The sequence below is a fragment of the Kogia breviceps genome, chromosome 12 (assembly GCF_026419965.1).
Source record: "Kogia breviceps isolate mKogBre1 chromosome 12, mKogBre1 haplotype 1, whole genome shotgun sequence".
NCBI lineage: Eukaryota > Metazoa > Chordata > Mammalia > Artiodactyla > Physeteridae > Kogia > Kogia breviceps.
In genome coordinates, this window is record NC_081321.1 from 49,429,306 (window position 1) to 49,445,704 (window position 16,399).

The window sequence follows — 16,399 nt, forward strand, 5'->3', positions numbered from 1 at the left end:
ATGCTTAAAACAACAGAATAATATATATTTGAGGTTAGACATTAAATGTAGACTGGACCTTGTATTGTCAGTATAATGGGACTACTTTTGGCTGATATAGTCAAGTCATTAATAGGTTAGCGGAGCTTTTCTGCATAATATGCCATAATTATAAGTAAAATTTAAGAATTATTTGCAAGATTCCCAGACTTTAAAATAATTATGCTTGTTTGTCATTGTGTTCTGTTCAGACAATCTAAGTAGAACAAAATATTAACTTAATTAGTAAATCTATGCATGAATAGAATTATCTTTGCAAAATAAATCTGAATTATATGATTTATTATACTTCATTAATCAGATTTTTTGTCAGCTTCCTATTTAAATGCTTTGTTTGAATTTGTGTAATGTATTTTCTTTCTTTTGTTCTTTATGTTTTTAATGGCTAGTGTCCTACTAAAATTAAAATTCCTAGTAATAAACATCATTTTAATTCCAAAATTATTAAATGTTCCCTTTTAACTTAGATTCTTTTAAAAATTTCTTGAAATAGTTTGATCTCATATTCTCAAAGAACAATACTAATTTCAGAATTGTGTGTAAAATGGTAAAGTAATAAACTGTATACTTATAATAAAGCTAAATTATTCATACTGATTATTAAAGATTATTATTAACTGTGAGACTGTTTTATAAGCATTAAGTACAAACTAAGTTAATTCTTCTTTTTTTTCTTTTTTTTTAAATCTTTACAAATAGCATCAGGAATTTAGTTTCCTCCTCAAAGAAAGGGTATGTCCTCTTGTGATAAAGCTCTTTTCTCCAAATATAAAGTTCAGACAAGGTTCCAGCACTTCATCTTCTCCAGCACCAGTTGAAAAACCATATTTTCCTATCTGCATGCGTTTGCTGAGAGTAGTATCTGTTCTGATTAAGCAATTTTACAGTCTTTTGGTAAGTGCTAATTTTCATATGTGTTTGTGTGTGTAATCGCATGAAGTCTCTTCTGAGAAGATGATGAATTTAGCTTTTTCACTTCAGTTAAGCAAACATTTTTCTTAAGTACCTATAGGTACTCTTTTAGGTACTCAAAAGTTAATTCTTCCCTTTCTTATGTTTATGTGGCATTTTTAATGTATGTAAAGAAGAGTCATGGCCTGTTATCAGATTTGGTGAATTCTAGCATTAGAAATCAATTTTTACTTTCAGTCTAATATTGTATCTATTTTGCATAAATTTTTGGATGCAGGATTTGTTGTGATATTCCAGATCATAATTCTTTCAATGTAATGATTGACTCTTAAATATTTTTCAGAGAAAATGGTATATGATGGTATGTTTCTTTTTAACTTTATGTTAAGTCAAATTCAGCATTTTACGTCAATTTTAATTAACAAAAGTAATTGGTTAGGGCTTCCCTGGTGGTGCAGTGGTTGAGAATCTGCCTACCAGTGCAGGGGACACGGATTCGAGCCCTAGTCTGGGAAGATCGCACATGCCGCGGAGCAACTAGGTCCGGGAGCCACAACTACTGAGCCTGTGCGTCTGGAGCCTGTGCTCCGCGACAAGAGAGGCTGCAATAGTGAGAGGCCTGTGCTCAGTGATGAAGAGTGGCCCCCACTTGCCGCAACTAGAGAAAGCCCTCGCACAGAAACGAAGACCCAACACAGCCAAAAATAAATAAATAAATTTTAAAAAAAGTTCTCATCACAAGAAAAAAGAATTTAAAAAAAAAGTAATTGGTTATAGACCATCTATGAAGTCAATATGCTACACGTTAGCGATAACCAACAACATAACAAACTATTAGACCGTATAGGTAGTTTATACTAAATTCTATGGAGAACATTTTTAAAAAAAGGTTTTTTCCATATTTATGTTATACTTGTCATAGATGTTCTTTTCATATTCCAAGTCCATTTATATAAAATGCATTTAGAAATAGTCTTTATAAGCACTGTAGTTATAATTATTTCTGGCCACGTGAGGTATATCTATAATATATTTAATACATTGTTTGGCAATACTGTAGAAAATCAAGTCATTTCAGAATGTGTTGCTAAGAATTAAAGTACAACACTCCCTAACACCATACACAAAAATAAACTCCAAATGGATTAAAGACCTAAATGTAATACCGGACACTATAAAACTCTTAGAGGAAAGCATAGGAAGAACACTCTTTGATGTAAATCACAGCAAGATCTTTTTTGACCTACCTCCTAGAGTAATGAAAATAAAAACAAAAATAAACAAATGGGACCTAGTGAAACTTAAAAGCTGTTGCACAGCAAAGGAAAGTATAAACAAGGTGAAAAGACCACCTCAGAATGGGAGAAAATATTTGCAGACAAATCAGCGGACAAAGGATTAATCTCCAAAATATATAAACAGCTCATGCAGCTCAATATTAAAAAAACAAACGACCCAATCCAAAAATGGGCAGAATACATAAATAGACATTTCTCCAAAGAAGACATACAGATGGCCAAGAGGCACAGGAAAAGCTGCTCAGCACCACTAATTATTAGAGAAATGCAAATCAAGACTACAATGAGGTATTACCTCACACCGGTTAGAATGGGCATCATCAGAAAATCTACAAACAACAAATGCTGGAGAGGGTGTGGAGAAAAGGGAACCCTCTTGCACTGTTGGTGGGAATGTAAATTGATACAGCCACTACGGAGAACAGTATGCAGGTTCCTTAAAAAATATAAAAATAGAATTACCATATGACCCAGCAATCCCACTACTGGGCATATACCCAGAGAAAACCATAATTCAAAAAGACACATGTACCCCAGTGTTCATTGCAGCACTATTTACAATAGCCAGGTGATGGAAGCAACCTAAATGCCCATTGACAGTCAAATGGATAAAGAAGATGTGGTACATGTATACAATGGAATATTACTCAACCATAAAAAGGAACAAAATTGGGTCATTTGTGGAGGCGTGGATGGACCTAGAGATTGTCATACAGAGTGAAGTAAGTCAGAAAGAGGGAAACAGATATCGTATATTAATGCACATATGTGGAATCTAGAAAAATGGTACAGATGAACCAGTTTGCAAGGCAGAGATGGAGACACAACTGTAGAGAACAAACGTATGGAGAAAAAGGGGGGAAGGTGGGGGGGTGGGTGATGGTGGTGGGATGAATTGGGAGATTGGGTTTGACATATATACACTAATATGTATAAAATAGATAACTAATAAGAACCTGCTATATAAGAAGAAGTTAAATTTAAAAAAAAAGAATTTGTTGCTATTTAGGCAACTGTAAACTATCAGGGCTTGGTGCCAAGGGTTTAAGAGTCTTTTAAAGTTCTTTTTTAAGAAAGGTAGATTAGTTTCTCTAAAGACAGAAAGCTTTTACCTATCAGCTGTTATATTTTCTGTATTGTGTTTATTTATAGTCTGTTTCTTTCCACAAAGAAACTTTTAAAAAAATGTACAGCAGAGTGACAAGATGATAGAATAGGAAGCTCCAGGCACTCTACCCCTCATGGAGACACCAGCTTAACAGTATACAGAACAGATTGCCCTTGTGAGAAGTTTAGAAACCAGCTTAGAAGTTACAGCACCCCAGGCAAGTCCAAGGCCAAGAAAAGGTTCATTAGAGTGGGTAGGAAAACCCATTGCACTTACCCGCTGTACCTCATCCCAGTCCTGGCACAGCACAGCATGGTATGATCAAGCAAAATTTCCAACTTATGGCTTCTCCTTCAGGTGGAAAAGAAGGGTGAAATATGCAACCAATGTCCTGACTTTTGGGGATACTGCCCAAGGGACTGATTTTTGTCTCACCTGACTCTTGGATACTTACAAGAAAGGCAGCAACATACTTGGATGCCTGGGGGCCTGCTGAGATCAAAGTCAAGCCCTGTGGCTTGCCACAGCACCAGGGAGATTATAGTAACAGACAGACACCAGGGGAAACACCAATACCTTGACTTGATACAGCACCACAGACTGCAGTACTACATAGAGACACCAGGGGGAGCTCCTGAGTAGAAATCGGCAAACGGCTTTAGCTGGGAAATTACACACATAAGCCCAGAGAGGACACATTGACAGAAAAGGTTTGAGAGGACCCCCAAATCTCTAGCTGGGCTGATTAGTAAAGATCTTTCTCTGTACAAAGCCAGTCCATAAAGACTAAAAGAGTTAACTGTTTTTTCAAATGCCCAAATTTCAACAGAAAATAAGAAGACATACAAATAAACAGGAAAACATGGCCTAACCAAAGGAGCAAAATAAACCTCCAGAAACTGTCCCTAAACAAATGGAGATAAGTGAGTTACCCAACAAAGAATTCAAAATAACTATCAAAAAGATGCTCAGAGAGCTAAAAGAGAACACAGTCAACTAGTCAGGAAAATGGTATATGAACAAAATGAGAATATCAACAAAGAGAAACTATAAAAAGGAACCAAACAAATTCTGAAGCTGAAGAATACAATAACTGAATTGAAAAAATTCACTAGAGGAAATAGACAGCAGACTGGATCAAGTAGAAGGAAGAATCTGCAAAGTTGAAGACAGGTTATTTGAAATTATCAAGTCAGAGGAGCAAAAAGAAAAAAGAATGAAGAGACACTATGGGACACCTCAAGTAGACCAGTATATGCATGTCTAGGAAAAACGCACTGTGTTTTACTTTCACACTCACTTACCTCTGTAACCAAATGTGGATATTTTTCCCACACTGACCAGTTCTCTGACAGCCAGGTGTCTTACGTTTTGATTAAATTCTGACATCTATCAGAGCTAGCACAGGCCCCATAGGTTAAGGGATCAGTCCACGAGACTGTCCCCTGTTTTAGATGCCAGTCCCAAGTAGTGGATCCCCAGGTTACCAACAACTTCTGTCTAACTTGGCTACAAATTGGAGGTTCCCACGACCCCTTCTTGGGGTTCAATAACTTGATAAAGTGGCTCACAGAACCCAGGAAAACATTTTACTTACTTTTGCCAGTTTATTAACAAGGATATTTTAAAGGGTACCAATGAACAGGCAGATGACGAGATACATAGGGTGAATTTTGGAAGGGTCCTGAGAGCAGGAGCTTCTGTCCCTGTGAAGCTGGGGTATGCCACCCTTCTGTCATGTAAATGTGTTCACTAACCTGGATGTTCCCTAAACTCCATATTTTGGCAATTTTTAGGGAGGTTTCATCATGTAGGCATGATTGATTATTAACTCAATTTCCACCCCTCTTCCCACTCCAGAGACTGGAGGGTGGGGCTGAAAGTACCAAGCTTCTAATCATGGTTTGCTCTTTCTGGTAACTAACCCCTATCCCAGAGTCCATTGAGAGTTGCCTCATTAGAACAAAAGATACTCCTGTTACCTAGGAAGTTCCAAAGGATTTAGGAGCTCTGTGTCAGATGCTCCTATCATTCAGGAAATTACAAGGGTTTTAGGAGATGTGTGTCAGGAACCGGGGTCAGAAGTCAATTCTTAGAACAAAGGATGCTCCTAGCTACCCCTATTTACAAGGGTTTTAGGAGCTCTCCTAAAATCAGGGGTGGAGGCCAACATATATATTTCTTATTATTTCACAATGCATTATGGGAGTCTTAGAGGAGGAGGGAAAGGGGCAGAGAGCCTATTTGAAGAAGTAATAGCTGAAACTTCCCAAATTTGAAGAAGGAAATGGACATACAAATTCATGAAGCTCAAATAATTCCAACTGTGATGAATTCAAGAGACCTACACTGAGACACATTATAATCAAGCTGTCAAAAGTCACAGACAAAATATCTTTAAAGCAGAAAAAGAAAAGTGACTCTTCATGTGCAAGGGAGCTTTCATAAGATTTTCAGCAGACTTCTGAGCAGAAACCTTGCCAGCCAGAAGGGAATGGGGTGATACTTTCAAAGTACTGAAAGAAAAACCTGTCAATCAAGAATACTAATCAAAACTTTCCTTCAAAATGAAGGAGAAATGAAGTCTTTCCCAGATGAACAAAAACTGAGAGAGTTTATTACCTGTGACTAGGCTGAATATATATCACTTCACTATTTATTCCCTAAGTATTGTCAGAGTTGTCTTTGGAGGGCTTTCCTCTCTAAAATACATGTTAACAGAAAAATTTATTTTCATGAAAGATACCTATATTTTCCAAAGAAAAAAATACATTGTTTTATATTTTTTGCAAATTTTTTTAATGTCTGGCTTAATAGAAGATAGCTGGATTCTCATACCTTCTTCTATTTTCATTATTTTGTGATATGTTGTTTCGGTCAAAGCATATGAAGAAAATCTGTCCTCACAATGATATATATTTGGAAAAGGCAGAATTATTTTAATGGCATTTTCAGGTAATAGTATATATTCTTCTTCGATCTTATACCAAACTGAACCAGTGACTTTCTTAAAGGTGTAGAATATGAAACCATGGTAATGACATTTTTATACTCTGTTATGTTAAAATTCATTGATTCATCTGATGCTTCAATTGTATCCTTTACCCGTGCATCATTTATTATGGTTGAGCAAATGTTCTAAATGTTAATACTTTATACAGTACCCAAAATCACACGTGTTAATATCAGCAACCATTTATCAGAAGAGTCTTTTGTTTTTAAAAAGCTGTCAAGGTCACAACAGCAGATATGTTTTCCAAAATTCTAATTTTTGTTTGAAAGCTTGAATCTTATCATTGACAATAAATACTGTCCATTGTTTCCCCAAAAGTGACAGGGTTACTTGGTTAATTTTTGAGAAAATATCTGCAGTATACACAAGTCTAAATAGTCATAGTTTGCCCTATACTCTTCTAGTTAAAATGGTTCTCATAGGAGTAAAAAAGTGATTAGGTCAGTTCCCAGCTGTGCCTTTCCTTCAGACAACCATTGTACTTTGATACACAGCAAAAGTACTTCATGTGTACTTCCTGTTTTGTCACACGGAAAATTACAAAGACATGCACGTATTGGTCAGATTTAATAAAATCAATAATTGTATTTTATTATTTGTTATTTTATTTTTGTTCATTGTGATTGTGGTCCTTAGGTGAAATAGACCCTTTTGCTTTTCTTAATTGTGTGTGATGGTGAAGAATACAATGACACTAGTACAGTTCGGTGCTAGCTACCACCTTGATTCTTGCTAAAGCACCAGCTGTTTTACCCACCATTGTTTTGAATCATCAGTACAAATGTCAATACATTAAAAATGGCAAGTAATATCTTAGTCTTATTACGAAAATAGTGTGATGTTACAGATGTACTGAAATGGTCTGAGGGACCACACTTTGGGAACAACTGCACTGGAGAATCAGTAGTCTTCCCCAGTATTCACCAGCTTATCTCTTATTCTATCAAGTAACTCAGGGCGGAGAAGATAACTAATCTTCTGTTAATATAGAGTGATTAGAAGAAATTAGAATGCTCCAGTCATTCAGGTACAGATATAATATAGGTAGTACACTATATTCTTTCCATGTTCTGTCATCTGAGCTAGGTGCTCTTCAGCTCTCTGATACACTTAGGCTCCATGCCCAGATGTCTTTTTTAGGAACATATCTTTTTTTTTTTCCTTTGTGGTACGCGGGCCTCTCACTGTTGTGGCCTCTCCCGTTGCGGAGCACAGGCTCCGGACGCACAGGCTTAGCAGCCATGGCTCACAGGCCCAGCCGTTCCGTGGCATGTGGGATCTTCCCAGACCGGGGCATGAACCCATGTCCCCTGCATCGGCAGGCGGACTGTCAACCACCGCACCACTAGGGAAGCCCAGGAACATATCTTTAAGGAGTTTACTAAACTTAGTTGTAAGTGGCTAGCATATCTCTCTTCTGCCTTTGACTTACTGCTTTTAAAAAGGAAAGAATGGGCTAAATTGACTTGTGCAAATTAATTTTCCACGTCTTTATATATATTTCTCTCACAAAGGATCTTATCACTAACAAATCCACTAGCTATAAGGTTATTAGCACTAAACAGCTCCTGAGAAATAGACTTCTGCATTTAAATATTCTACGAGAGTTTCTTCATTGTCTCCTAAGCAAACAGTTATCTTATGTACATGATACCTTATCAGACATCTATGTGGTATTTCGATGAAAATTTCCACCAGGATGGCTTTGATTCATCTTAAACATCAGATGTGTCTTGACTATTATTTGGTACCAAAGGACTGTAGGAATTCAGAAACATTCATCACCCTTCATGCTAGTATCATGGTGTTCACAGAGTACTTTTGTGCCACAAGAGTTGGACTTGGACCATGGATACCTGTTTCATATGAGTGCAGCCTCTTGGGGGAAAGGCTTAACTTATATTTACAATAGGCACCTTCCATTGATAGATACCCTTGAGAACAATTCATTGTCCTCAGCCACTAGTTCTCTGATCAGAGTTTCACACTTGACAAGGAGGGAAGAAGCAGAAGCAAAGCTCCAGACCTCAGGAGAGAGGCTCTCTCTTTTACCCAAATCACAAGATTTTAGTGGCTGTACTATAAAATTGAGTGATTGTTTGATTTGTACTGTAGTCATTTTTTCATAGGAGAGGAAATGAAACTCTTCAAGGCAAGTTTTATAACATTAATAATTCCTTTGGCTGTGATGTACTTGATGTTTCTGAGAGCCTTTATTTTCTGGCTTGAACACCTAACCAGTGAGCTTCAATTCTGTCACCATTTTAAATTCTACTTTTACTCTAAAGCAGATAGTACACATTTTGAAGGACCTACTCCTGCTAAAACTCTTCAGTAGATAAAACTGTTGCCCAGTGAGTCACTAGCATGATTCTCTCCTTTCCAGTTTTTTACTAAAAGGGGTAATTTTATTTAGAAAAAACAGTAAGCACTGTGCATTTGCATGTCACTGTCATGTTTAGGGGATTTTTTTTTACTCTTACATTTTTCTCATTTGAGTTCTCAGGAAGGTGCAGGTACTTTTATCCTTTATTTATAAGAAGATTACCTAGCTTGTTGTCATCTACAAAGTTGATGGATAAAGGAGCTGAGCCATGTGATTTCTGATCTTGTGCTTTTCAACCATGTCAAGTTTAGGACAGTGACAAAGCTCTGCCTTATGACTTACCCAGTCATAGCAGTCTAAGGATGAAATTGTTTTTAGTTATCCCTCCTACTTTATCCTCATAATTATGTCCTATTTTTAAGCATCTGCCTAAAAGGCATTAGAAAATACCAACTGCTGAGACTTTGGGCTAAAATCCTGAGGGCTCCTATTCTCGCAATTCCTTGCCTTGCATTATGCTCACTCATTTTGGAGCACCCCCAGCTAAAACGTCCAATAACTAATAGTTAATAATGCAAAACTATGTACCAACCCTTGTTCTGAGTACTTTATATATCTCACACCTGTCAACTGCTACAGGTTCCTTCTTGTTTTCCTACTAGAAAATATATGCTAAACATTCTTTGGCTTATTGCCTCTTTGTTTCTTAAGCAGCATAAGAACATATGGAAAAAGTGTGGTGATATTAATGAAGGTACATGAGTGTACATGATACATGCTGCCTTCCAGGAATGAGGATGGCATGATGGTGCACAGTGCTTTCTAAAGAATAGGTATAAAAGATTAGCCATGTTAGAAGATCATTAGTGTGAGTTTTCGATGGTATATTTAGAGACACTGATTATTTTTACTGTTATCTTTTCCATATATAACTACTTTTCCCTTCTTTTTCTCCACTCTCCATTAAGGATCATAACTTATTTAAAATTAAAAGATTTTATTGGTTTGTCCATAGGAGTAAGAATAAGAATATAATTTATAATTCTTAGATTTAAAGAAATATTATTAAAAATTTTGTATTTTTTAGGTAACTGAATGTGAAATATTTCTGTCACTTCTGGTGAAATTTCTGGATGCAGATAAACCACAGTGGCTACGAGCTGTTGCAGTGGAATCAATACACAGACTCTGTGTGCAGCCTCAGCTATTGAGGTAAAACCTCAGCAATATTTTGTTAAATGGATAGGTTAATATTTATGCTAGCAGGAAGAGCTTAAATATTTATTTCAAATAATAATGATTTCTAAACAAAGAAAATTGTGTGTTGTATGTATATGGATGGGTGTAGGTGTGGGCAAAAAGTGTGGTTAGGGATTGCCATCAATTGAATTTACTGAGTTAATATGGCCAAGATAATTTTTTTAGAACACTGACCTCATTGTGAACCTTTGTCCAGAGTTAGTAAAATCACTCAGGTGTGATGAAGAAGTTTTAAGTATAGCATTGAGACTGATTTATCAACATTACTTGCTATTAAAAAAAGTTAAAAATTTTTAATCAAGTGTTTTCTCCAGAAACATTTAAAATTATTTTGCAGGTCATTTTGTCAGTCCTATGATATGAAACAGCATTCTACCAAGGTTTTTCGTGATATTGTGAATGCACTGGGATCTTTTATCCAGTCCTTGTTTCTTGTCCCTCCTACTGGAAATCCTGCTACGACAAACCAAGCTGGTAAAGGCTTAGTCATATTTTGGTTTTTATGTTCTGCCATAATTTACGATATTCAGTATTCTGAGAGGATATTCACAGAAATCCTGTGACTAGAGAAATTGAGGTTACGTAAATGTATATATTTATTTTATAATTTATATTTCTTTATAATATTTTATGTTTTGTATATAAATATAAAGATTTACACTTAAAGAATAATTTGATCTCGCTGAGGTAACTATGTTTATTTCTTTCCAGAATATATTTTCTTCTCTGATATACTTTCAGTTCCTCTCATCACATAAGAGCAAAAGTTTAGATGCTAATTTTCATTTTAGAAGAATCTTCATTTGGTGCCTCTCTTTAAAGAGTGTGTTTACTATTAAAGTAGTAACTAAGGAGGTCTGTTAGTCATTCTTTTAACAAAACAGGTGAACATGATTTAAGTTTGGAAATCAGTGTATTGCTTGTTGTTTCCTTTAACTTCTTTCTCTTCCATTTTTAACTTTCTGATTAGTGGTCTCTTTTGTCCTTTATTCCCACCTCTGATAAAAAGTGATTTAACAAAAGGTATGTTACATAGTTTGTCAATATTTTTACTCATTAGTACCTTTTATATAAAGAAGGAAATGGTGTTTTGGGGAAACAGGGAGACTCTCTAGTAGCCAAAATAAGATTGATAAATTTCATTTATTTGTGCAGTATCCATTTCTATAGCATAATTTTTAAAAATTGACGAAGTGTTTGAATATTATGGATTTGTAATTAAGTAGTAAATTGGTGTCTTTGCTTGCTTTCCCTTATCTAACAGGAAACAATAATTCAGGGGGCCCTGTCTCAGCACCAGCTAACTCAGGAATGTTGGGGATTGGTGGAGGTGTTACTTTGCTACCAGCATTTGAATATAGGGGAACTTGGATACCTATTCTGACTGTAACAGTACAAGGCAGTGCTAAAGCAACCTAGTAAGTAGTAGTAGCATTATTTTGTAAGGACTGTTATTGTTGCAGTTTATATTTTATACTAAAATGTTTCTCTCTGCATTATATTTAAAATTTTAGACCTACTATTTCTAACATATTTAAGAACTAATTTTCTTTTGTCATATTTTGAGAATTTTATCTAGGACTGGATTTTGTTTGTTTTCTTTTGTACTACTTGAGGACTATTAACAGCATTATAAAACAGAATGTGATTTCTTTACCTAAGGACCTATCCGCTTGTTCTATATGGCTTTTTGATTTAAGTATGTGGCTTGATTTCAGGTCTTGTGGACTTAGGTCTTCTGATACTGAGTTACCTTTGGCAAATTAGTTTACCTATTTAAAAATCTCAATGTACTCAACTATAAAATGGGAGTAGTGATATATCTACCTTTCAGGATTCTGTATGTGAATAGTTAAGTGTTCGGCTGATCACACTTTTAGAGTTTAACACGTGGAACTTTTAGTTTAATTAATTAAAGTGTTTAATGGATTCCACATGTGTTATTGAAAAATTTGTCATTATACATTTCAATTTAACAACTAAATATTCAGCAGTGTATTGTTGATTTTTCTTAAGTAAGTCTTAGTGAACTGTAGTGCTTACAGAGATAAAGCAACTAACACTACATGTGTTTAACATTGCCACAGTTGTGAGGCAGTTAATTAATATATTTTGAGTAATTGATATGCATAATTAAAACACTGTTCCAGTGACAGTAAATCAAGACTTAAACTGTGAAGCAGAATCTCTGACTAGTTTAAATCATGAATTTGTATGATATGTCAGCCTGCATTGTATCATCACAATGATATTTTACTGTGCAGCTTTTTATTTTGCCTAAAATTGTAAAAGTAAAGAGTCATGGAGGACTGAAATATTGTTATTCTTAGTCACTTAAAAGATTGAAGTTACTGTCTCATATAGGCTTTGCCTTGCTACAGAGGCTAATGATTGAGTATACTAGAGTATCAAGTTGTAAAAGAATCAGATTTCTAGCACTGAAGGAGACATTAATAATTATCATTACCCCACCTCATTTTTTAAATTGAAATAATCCCAACACAGAACAAAATTGCTGCTCTTGTGGACCTTACATTTTAGTGAGTGAGATAGTCAATAAAGATGCAAATAAACATACAGTACCACGTTGGGTAGTGGTTAACTGTTTGAAGAAAATGCAAGTTATAAGGGTGTAGAGAGTGATCACAGTGAAGATAGGAACAGAAAGGATATATCTGAGGAAATAAGAGTAAGCAAAGACATAATTATTATTTTTTTAACATGTTTATTGGAGTATAATTGCTTTACAATGTTGTGTTAATTTCTGCTGTATAACAAGGTGAATCAGCTATATGTATACATATATCCCCATACCTCCTCCCTCTTGGGTCTCCCTCCTACCCTCCCTATCCCACCCCTCTAGGTGGTCACAAAGCACCAAGTTGATCTCCCTTTACGTTTGGTAGTGTATATATGTCCATACTACTCTCTCACTTCATCTCAGCTTACCCTTCCCCCTCCCCGTGTCCTCAAGTCCATTCTACGTCTGCATCTTTATTCCTGTCCTGCCCCTAGGTTCTTCAGAACCATTTTTTTTACATTCCTTGTATATGTGTTAGCATACGGTATTTGTTTTTCTCTTTCTGACTACTTCACTCTGTATGACAGACTCTAGGTCCATCCACCTCACTACAAATAACTCAATTTCATTTCTTTTTATGGCTGAGTAATATTCCATTGTATATATGTGCCACATCTTTATCCATTCATCTGTTGATGGACATTTAGGTTGCTTCCATGTCCTAGCTATTGTAAATAGTGCTGCAGTGAACATTGTGGTACATGACTCTTTTTGAATTATGGTTTTCTCAGGGTATATGCCCAGTAGTGGGGTTGCTGGGTTGTATGGTAGTTATATTTTTAGGTTTCTAAGGAACCTCCATGCTGTTTTTCATAGTGGCTGTATCAACTTACATTGCCACCAACAGTGCAAGAGGGTTCCCTTTTCTCCACACCCTCTCCAGCATTTATTGTTTGTAGATTTTTTGATGATGGCCATTCTGACTGGTGTGAGCTGCGACCTCATTGTAGTTTTGATTTGCATTTCTCTAATGGTTAGTGATGTTGAGCATCCTTTCATGTGTTTGTTGGCAATCTGTATGTCTTCTTTGGAGGCGTGTCTGTTTAGATCTGCCCATTTTTGGATTGGGTAGTTTGCTTTTTGATATTGAGCTGCATGAGCTGCTTGTAAATTTTGGAGATTAATCCTTTGTCAGTTGCTTCATTTGCAGATATTTTCTCCCATTCTGAGGGTTGTCTTTCATCTTGTTTATGTTTTCCTTTGCTGTGCAAAAGCTTTTAGGTTTCATTAGGTCCCATTTGTTTTATTTTAATTTTTATTTCCATTTCTCTAGGAGGTGGGTCAAAAAGGATCTTGCTGTGATTTATGTCATACAGTGTTCTGCCTATGTTTTCCTCTAAGAGTTTTATAGTGTCTGGCCTTACATTTAGGTCTTTAATTCATTCTGAGTTTATTTTTGTGTATGGTGTTAGGGTGTGTTGTAATTTCATTCTTTTACATGTAGCTGTCCAGTTTTCCCAGCAACACTTATTGAAGAGGCTGTCTTTTCTCCACTGTATATTCTTTCCTCCTTTATCAAAGATAAGGTGACCATATGTGCATGGGTTTATCTCTGGGCTTTCTATCCTGTTCCATTGATCTATATTTCTGTTTTTGTGCCAGTACCATACTGTCTTGATTACTGTAGCCTTGTAGTATAGTCTGAAGTCAGGGAGCCTGATTCCTCCAACTCCATTTTTCTTTCTCAAGATTGCTTTTGGCTATTCAGGGTCTTTTGTGTTTCCATACAAATTGTGAAATTTTTTGTTCTAGTTCTGTGAAAAATGCCCTTGGTAGTTTGATAGGGATTGCATTGAATCTGTAGATTGCTTTGGGTAGTAGAGTCATTTTCACGATGTTGATTCTTCCAATCCAAGAACATGGTATATCTCTCCATCTGTTTGTATTGTCTTTAATTTCTTTCATCAGTATCTTATAGTTTTCTGCATACAGATCTTTTATCTCCTTAGGTAGGTTTATTCCTAGGTATTTTATTCTTTTTTTTGTAATGGTAAATGGGAGTGTTTCCTTAATTTCACTTTCACATTTTTCATCATTAGTGTATCGGAATGCAAGAGATTTCTGTGCATTAATTTCTATCCTGCTACTTTACCAAATTCATTGATTAGCTCTAGTAGTTTTCTGATAGCATCTTTAGGATTCTCTATGTATAGTATCATGTCATCTGCAAACAGTGACAGCTTTACTTCTTCTTTTCTGATTTGGATTCCTTTTATTTCTTTTCCTTCTCTGATTGCTGTGGCTAAAACTTCCAAAACAGTGTTGAATCATAGTGGTGAGAGTGGGCAACTTTGTCTTGTTCCTGATCTTAGTAGAAATGGTTTCAGGTTTTCACCATTGAGGGTGATGTTGGCTGTGGGTTTGTCATATATGGCCTCTATTATGTTGAGGTAAGTTCCCTCTATGCCTATTTTCTGGAGGGTTTTTATAATAAATTGTTGTTTAATTTTGTCGAAAGCTTTCTCTGCATCTATTGAGATGATCATATGGTTTTTCTCCTTCAGTTTGTTAATATGGTGTATCACATTGATTGATTTGCGTATACTGAAGAATCCTTGCATTCCTGGGATAAACCCCACTTGATCATGGTGTATGATCCTTTAAATGTGCTGTTGGATTCTGCTTGTTAGTATTTTGTTGAGGATTTTTGCATCTATGTTCATCAGTGATATTGGCCTGTAGTTTTCTTTCTTTGTGACGTCTTTGTCTGGTTTTGGTATCAGGGTGATGGTGGCCTTGTAGAATGAGTTTGGGAGTGTTCTTCCCTCTGCTATATTTTAGAAGTGTTTGAGAAAGATAGATGTTAGCTTTTCTCTAAATGAAGCCATCTGGTCCTGGACTCTTGTTTGTTGGAAGATTTTTAATCACAGTCTCAATTTCAATGCTTGTGATTGGTCTGTTTATATTTCCTATTTCTTTCTGGTTCAGTCTCAGAAGGTTGTGCTTTTCTAAGAATTTGTCCATTTCTTCCAGGGTGTCCATTTTATTGGCATATAGTTGCTTGTAGTAATCTCTCATGATCCTTTGTATTTCTGCAATGTCAGTTGTTACTTCTCCTTTTTCATTTCTAATTCTATTGATTTGAGACTTCTCCCTTTTTTTCTTGATGAGTGTGGCTAATGGTTTATCAATTATGTTTATCTTCTCAATGAACCAGCTTTTAGTTTTATTGATCTTTGCTATTGTTTCCTTCATTTCTTTTTCATTTATTTCTGATCTGATCTTTATGATTTCTTTCGTTCTGCTGACTTTGGGGGTTCTTTTGTTCTTCTTTCTCTAATTGCTTTAGGTGTAAGGTTAGGTTGTTTATTTGAGATGTTTCTTGTTTCTTGAGGTAGGATTGTATTTCTATAAACTTCCCCCTTAGAACTGCTTTTGCTGTATCCCATAGGTTTTGGGTCATCGTGTTTTCATTGTCATTTGTTTTTGTATGTATTTTTTTATTTCCTCTTTGATTTCTTCAGTGATCTCTTGGTTATTTAGTAGTGTATTGTTTAGCCTCCGTATGTTTGCTTTTTATACAGGTTTTTCCTGTAATTGATATCTAGTCTCATAGCATTGTGGTCAGAAAAGATACTTGATATGATTTCAATTTTCTTAAATTTACGAAGGCTTGATTTGTGAACCAAGATAGGAGGTATCCTGGGGAATGTTCCATGAGCACTTGAGAAGAAAGTGTAATCTGCTGTTTTTGGATTTAATGTCCTATAGATATCAATCAAGTCCATCTTGTTTAGTGTGTCATTTAAAGCGTGTGTTTCCGTATTTATTTTCATTTTGGATGATCTGTTCACTGGTGAAAGTGGGGGGTTAAAGTCCCCTACTATAATTGTGTTAGTGTTGATTTCCTCTTTTATGGCTG

The 16,399-nt window shown here is 35.6% G+C and overlaps 1 protein-coding gene across 7 annotated transcripts in view; it reads left to right on the forward strand.

Annotated features, from left to right (window-relative positions):
• MON2 (MON2 homolog, regulator of endosome-to-Golgi trafficking) overlaps positions 1-16,399 on the forward strand; it is a 124,005-nt gene that overhangs the window by 34,946 nt on the left and 72,660 nt on the right. For all 7 annotated transcript variants that reach the window (XR_010835833.1, XM_059082199.2, XM_059082200.2 and 4 more), the window contains 4 exons: positions 739-933; positions 9,784-9,908; positions 10,294-10,430; positions 11,221-11,374. Coding sequence is in view for 6 of the 7 variants with exons in the window: in XM_059082199.2 (XP_058938182.1) it covers positions 739-933; positions 9,784-9,908; positions 10,294-10,430; positions 11,221-11,374 (611 nt within the window). In the remaining variant the exon portion in view is untranslated. The remainder of the gene's footprint in view (positions 1-738; positions 934-9,783; positions 9,909-10,293; positions 10,431-11,220; positions 11,375-16,399) is intronic.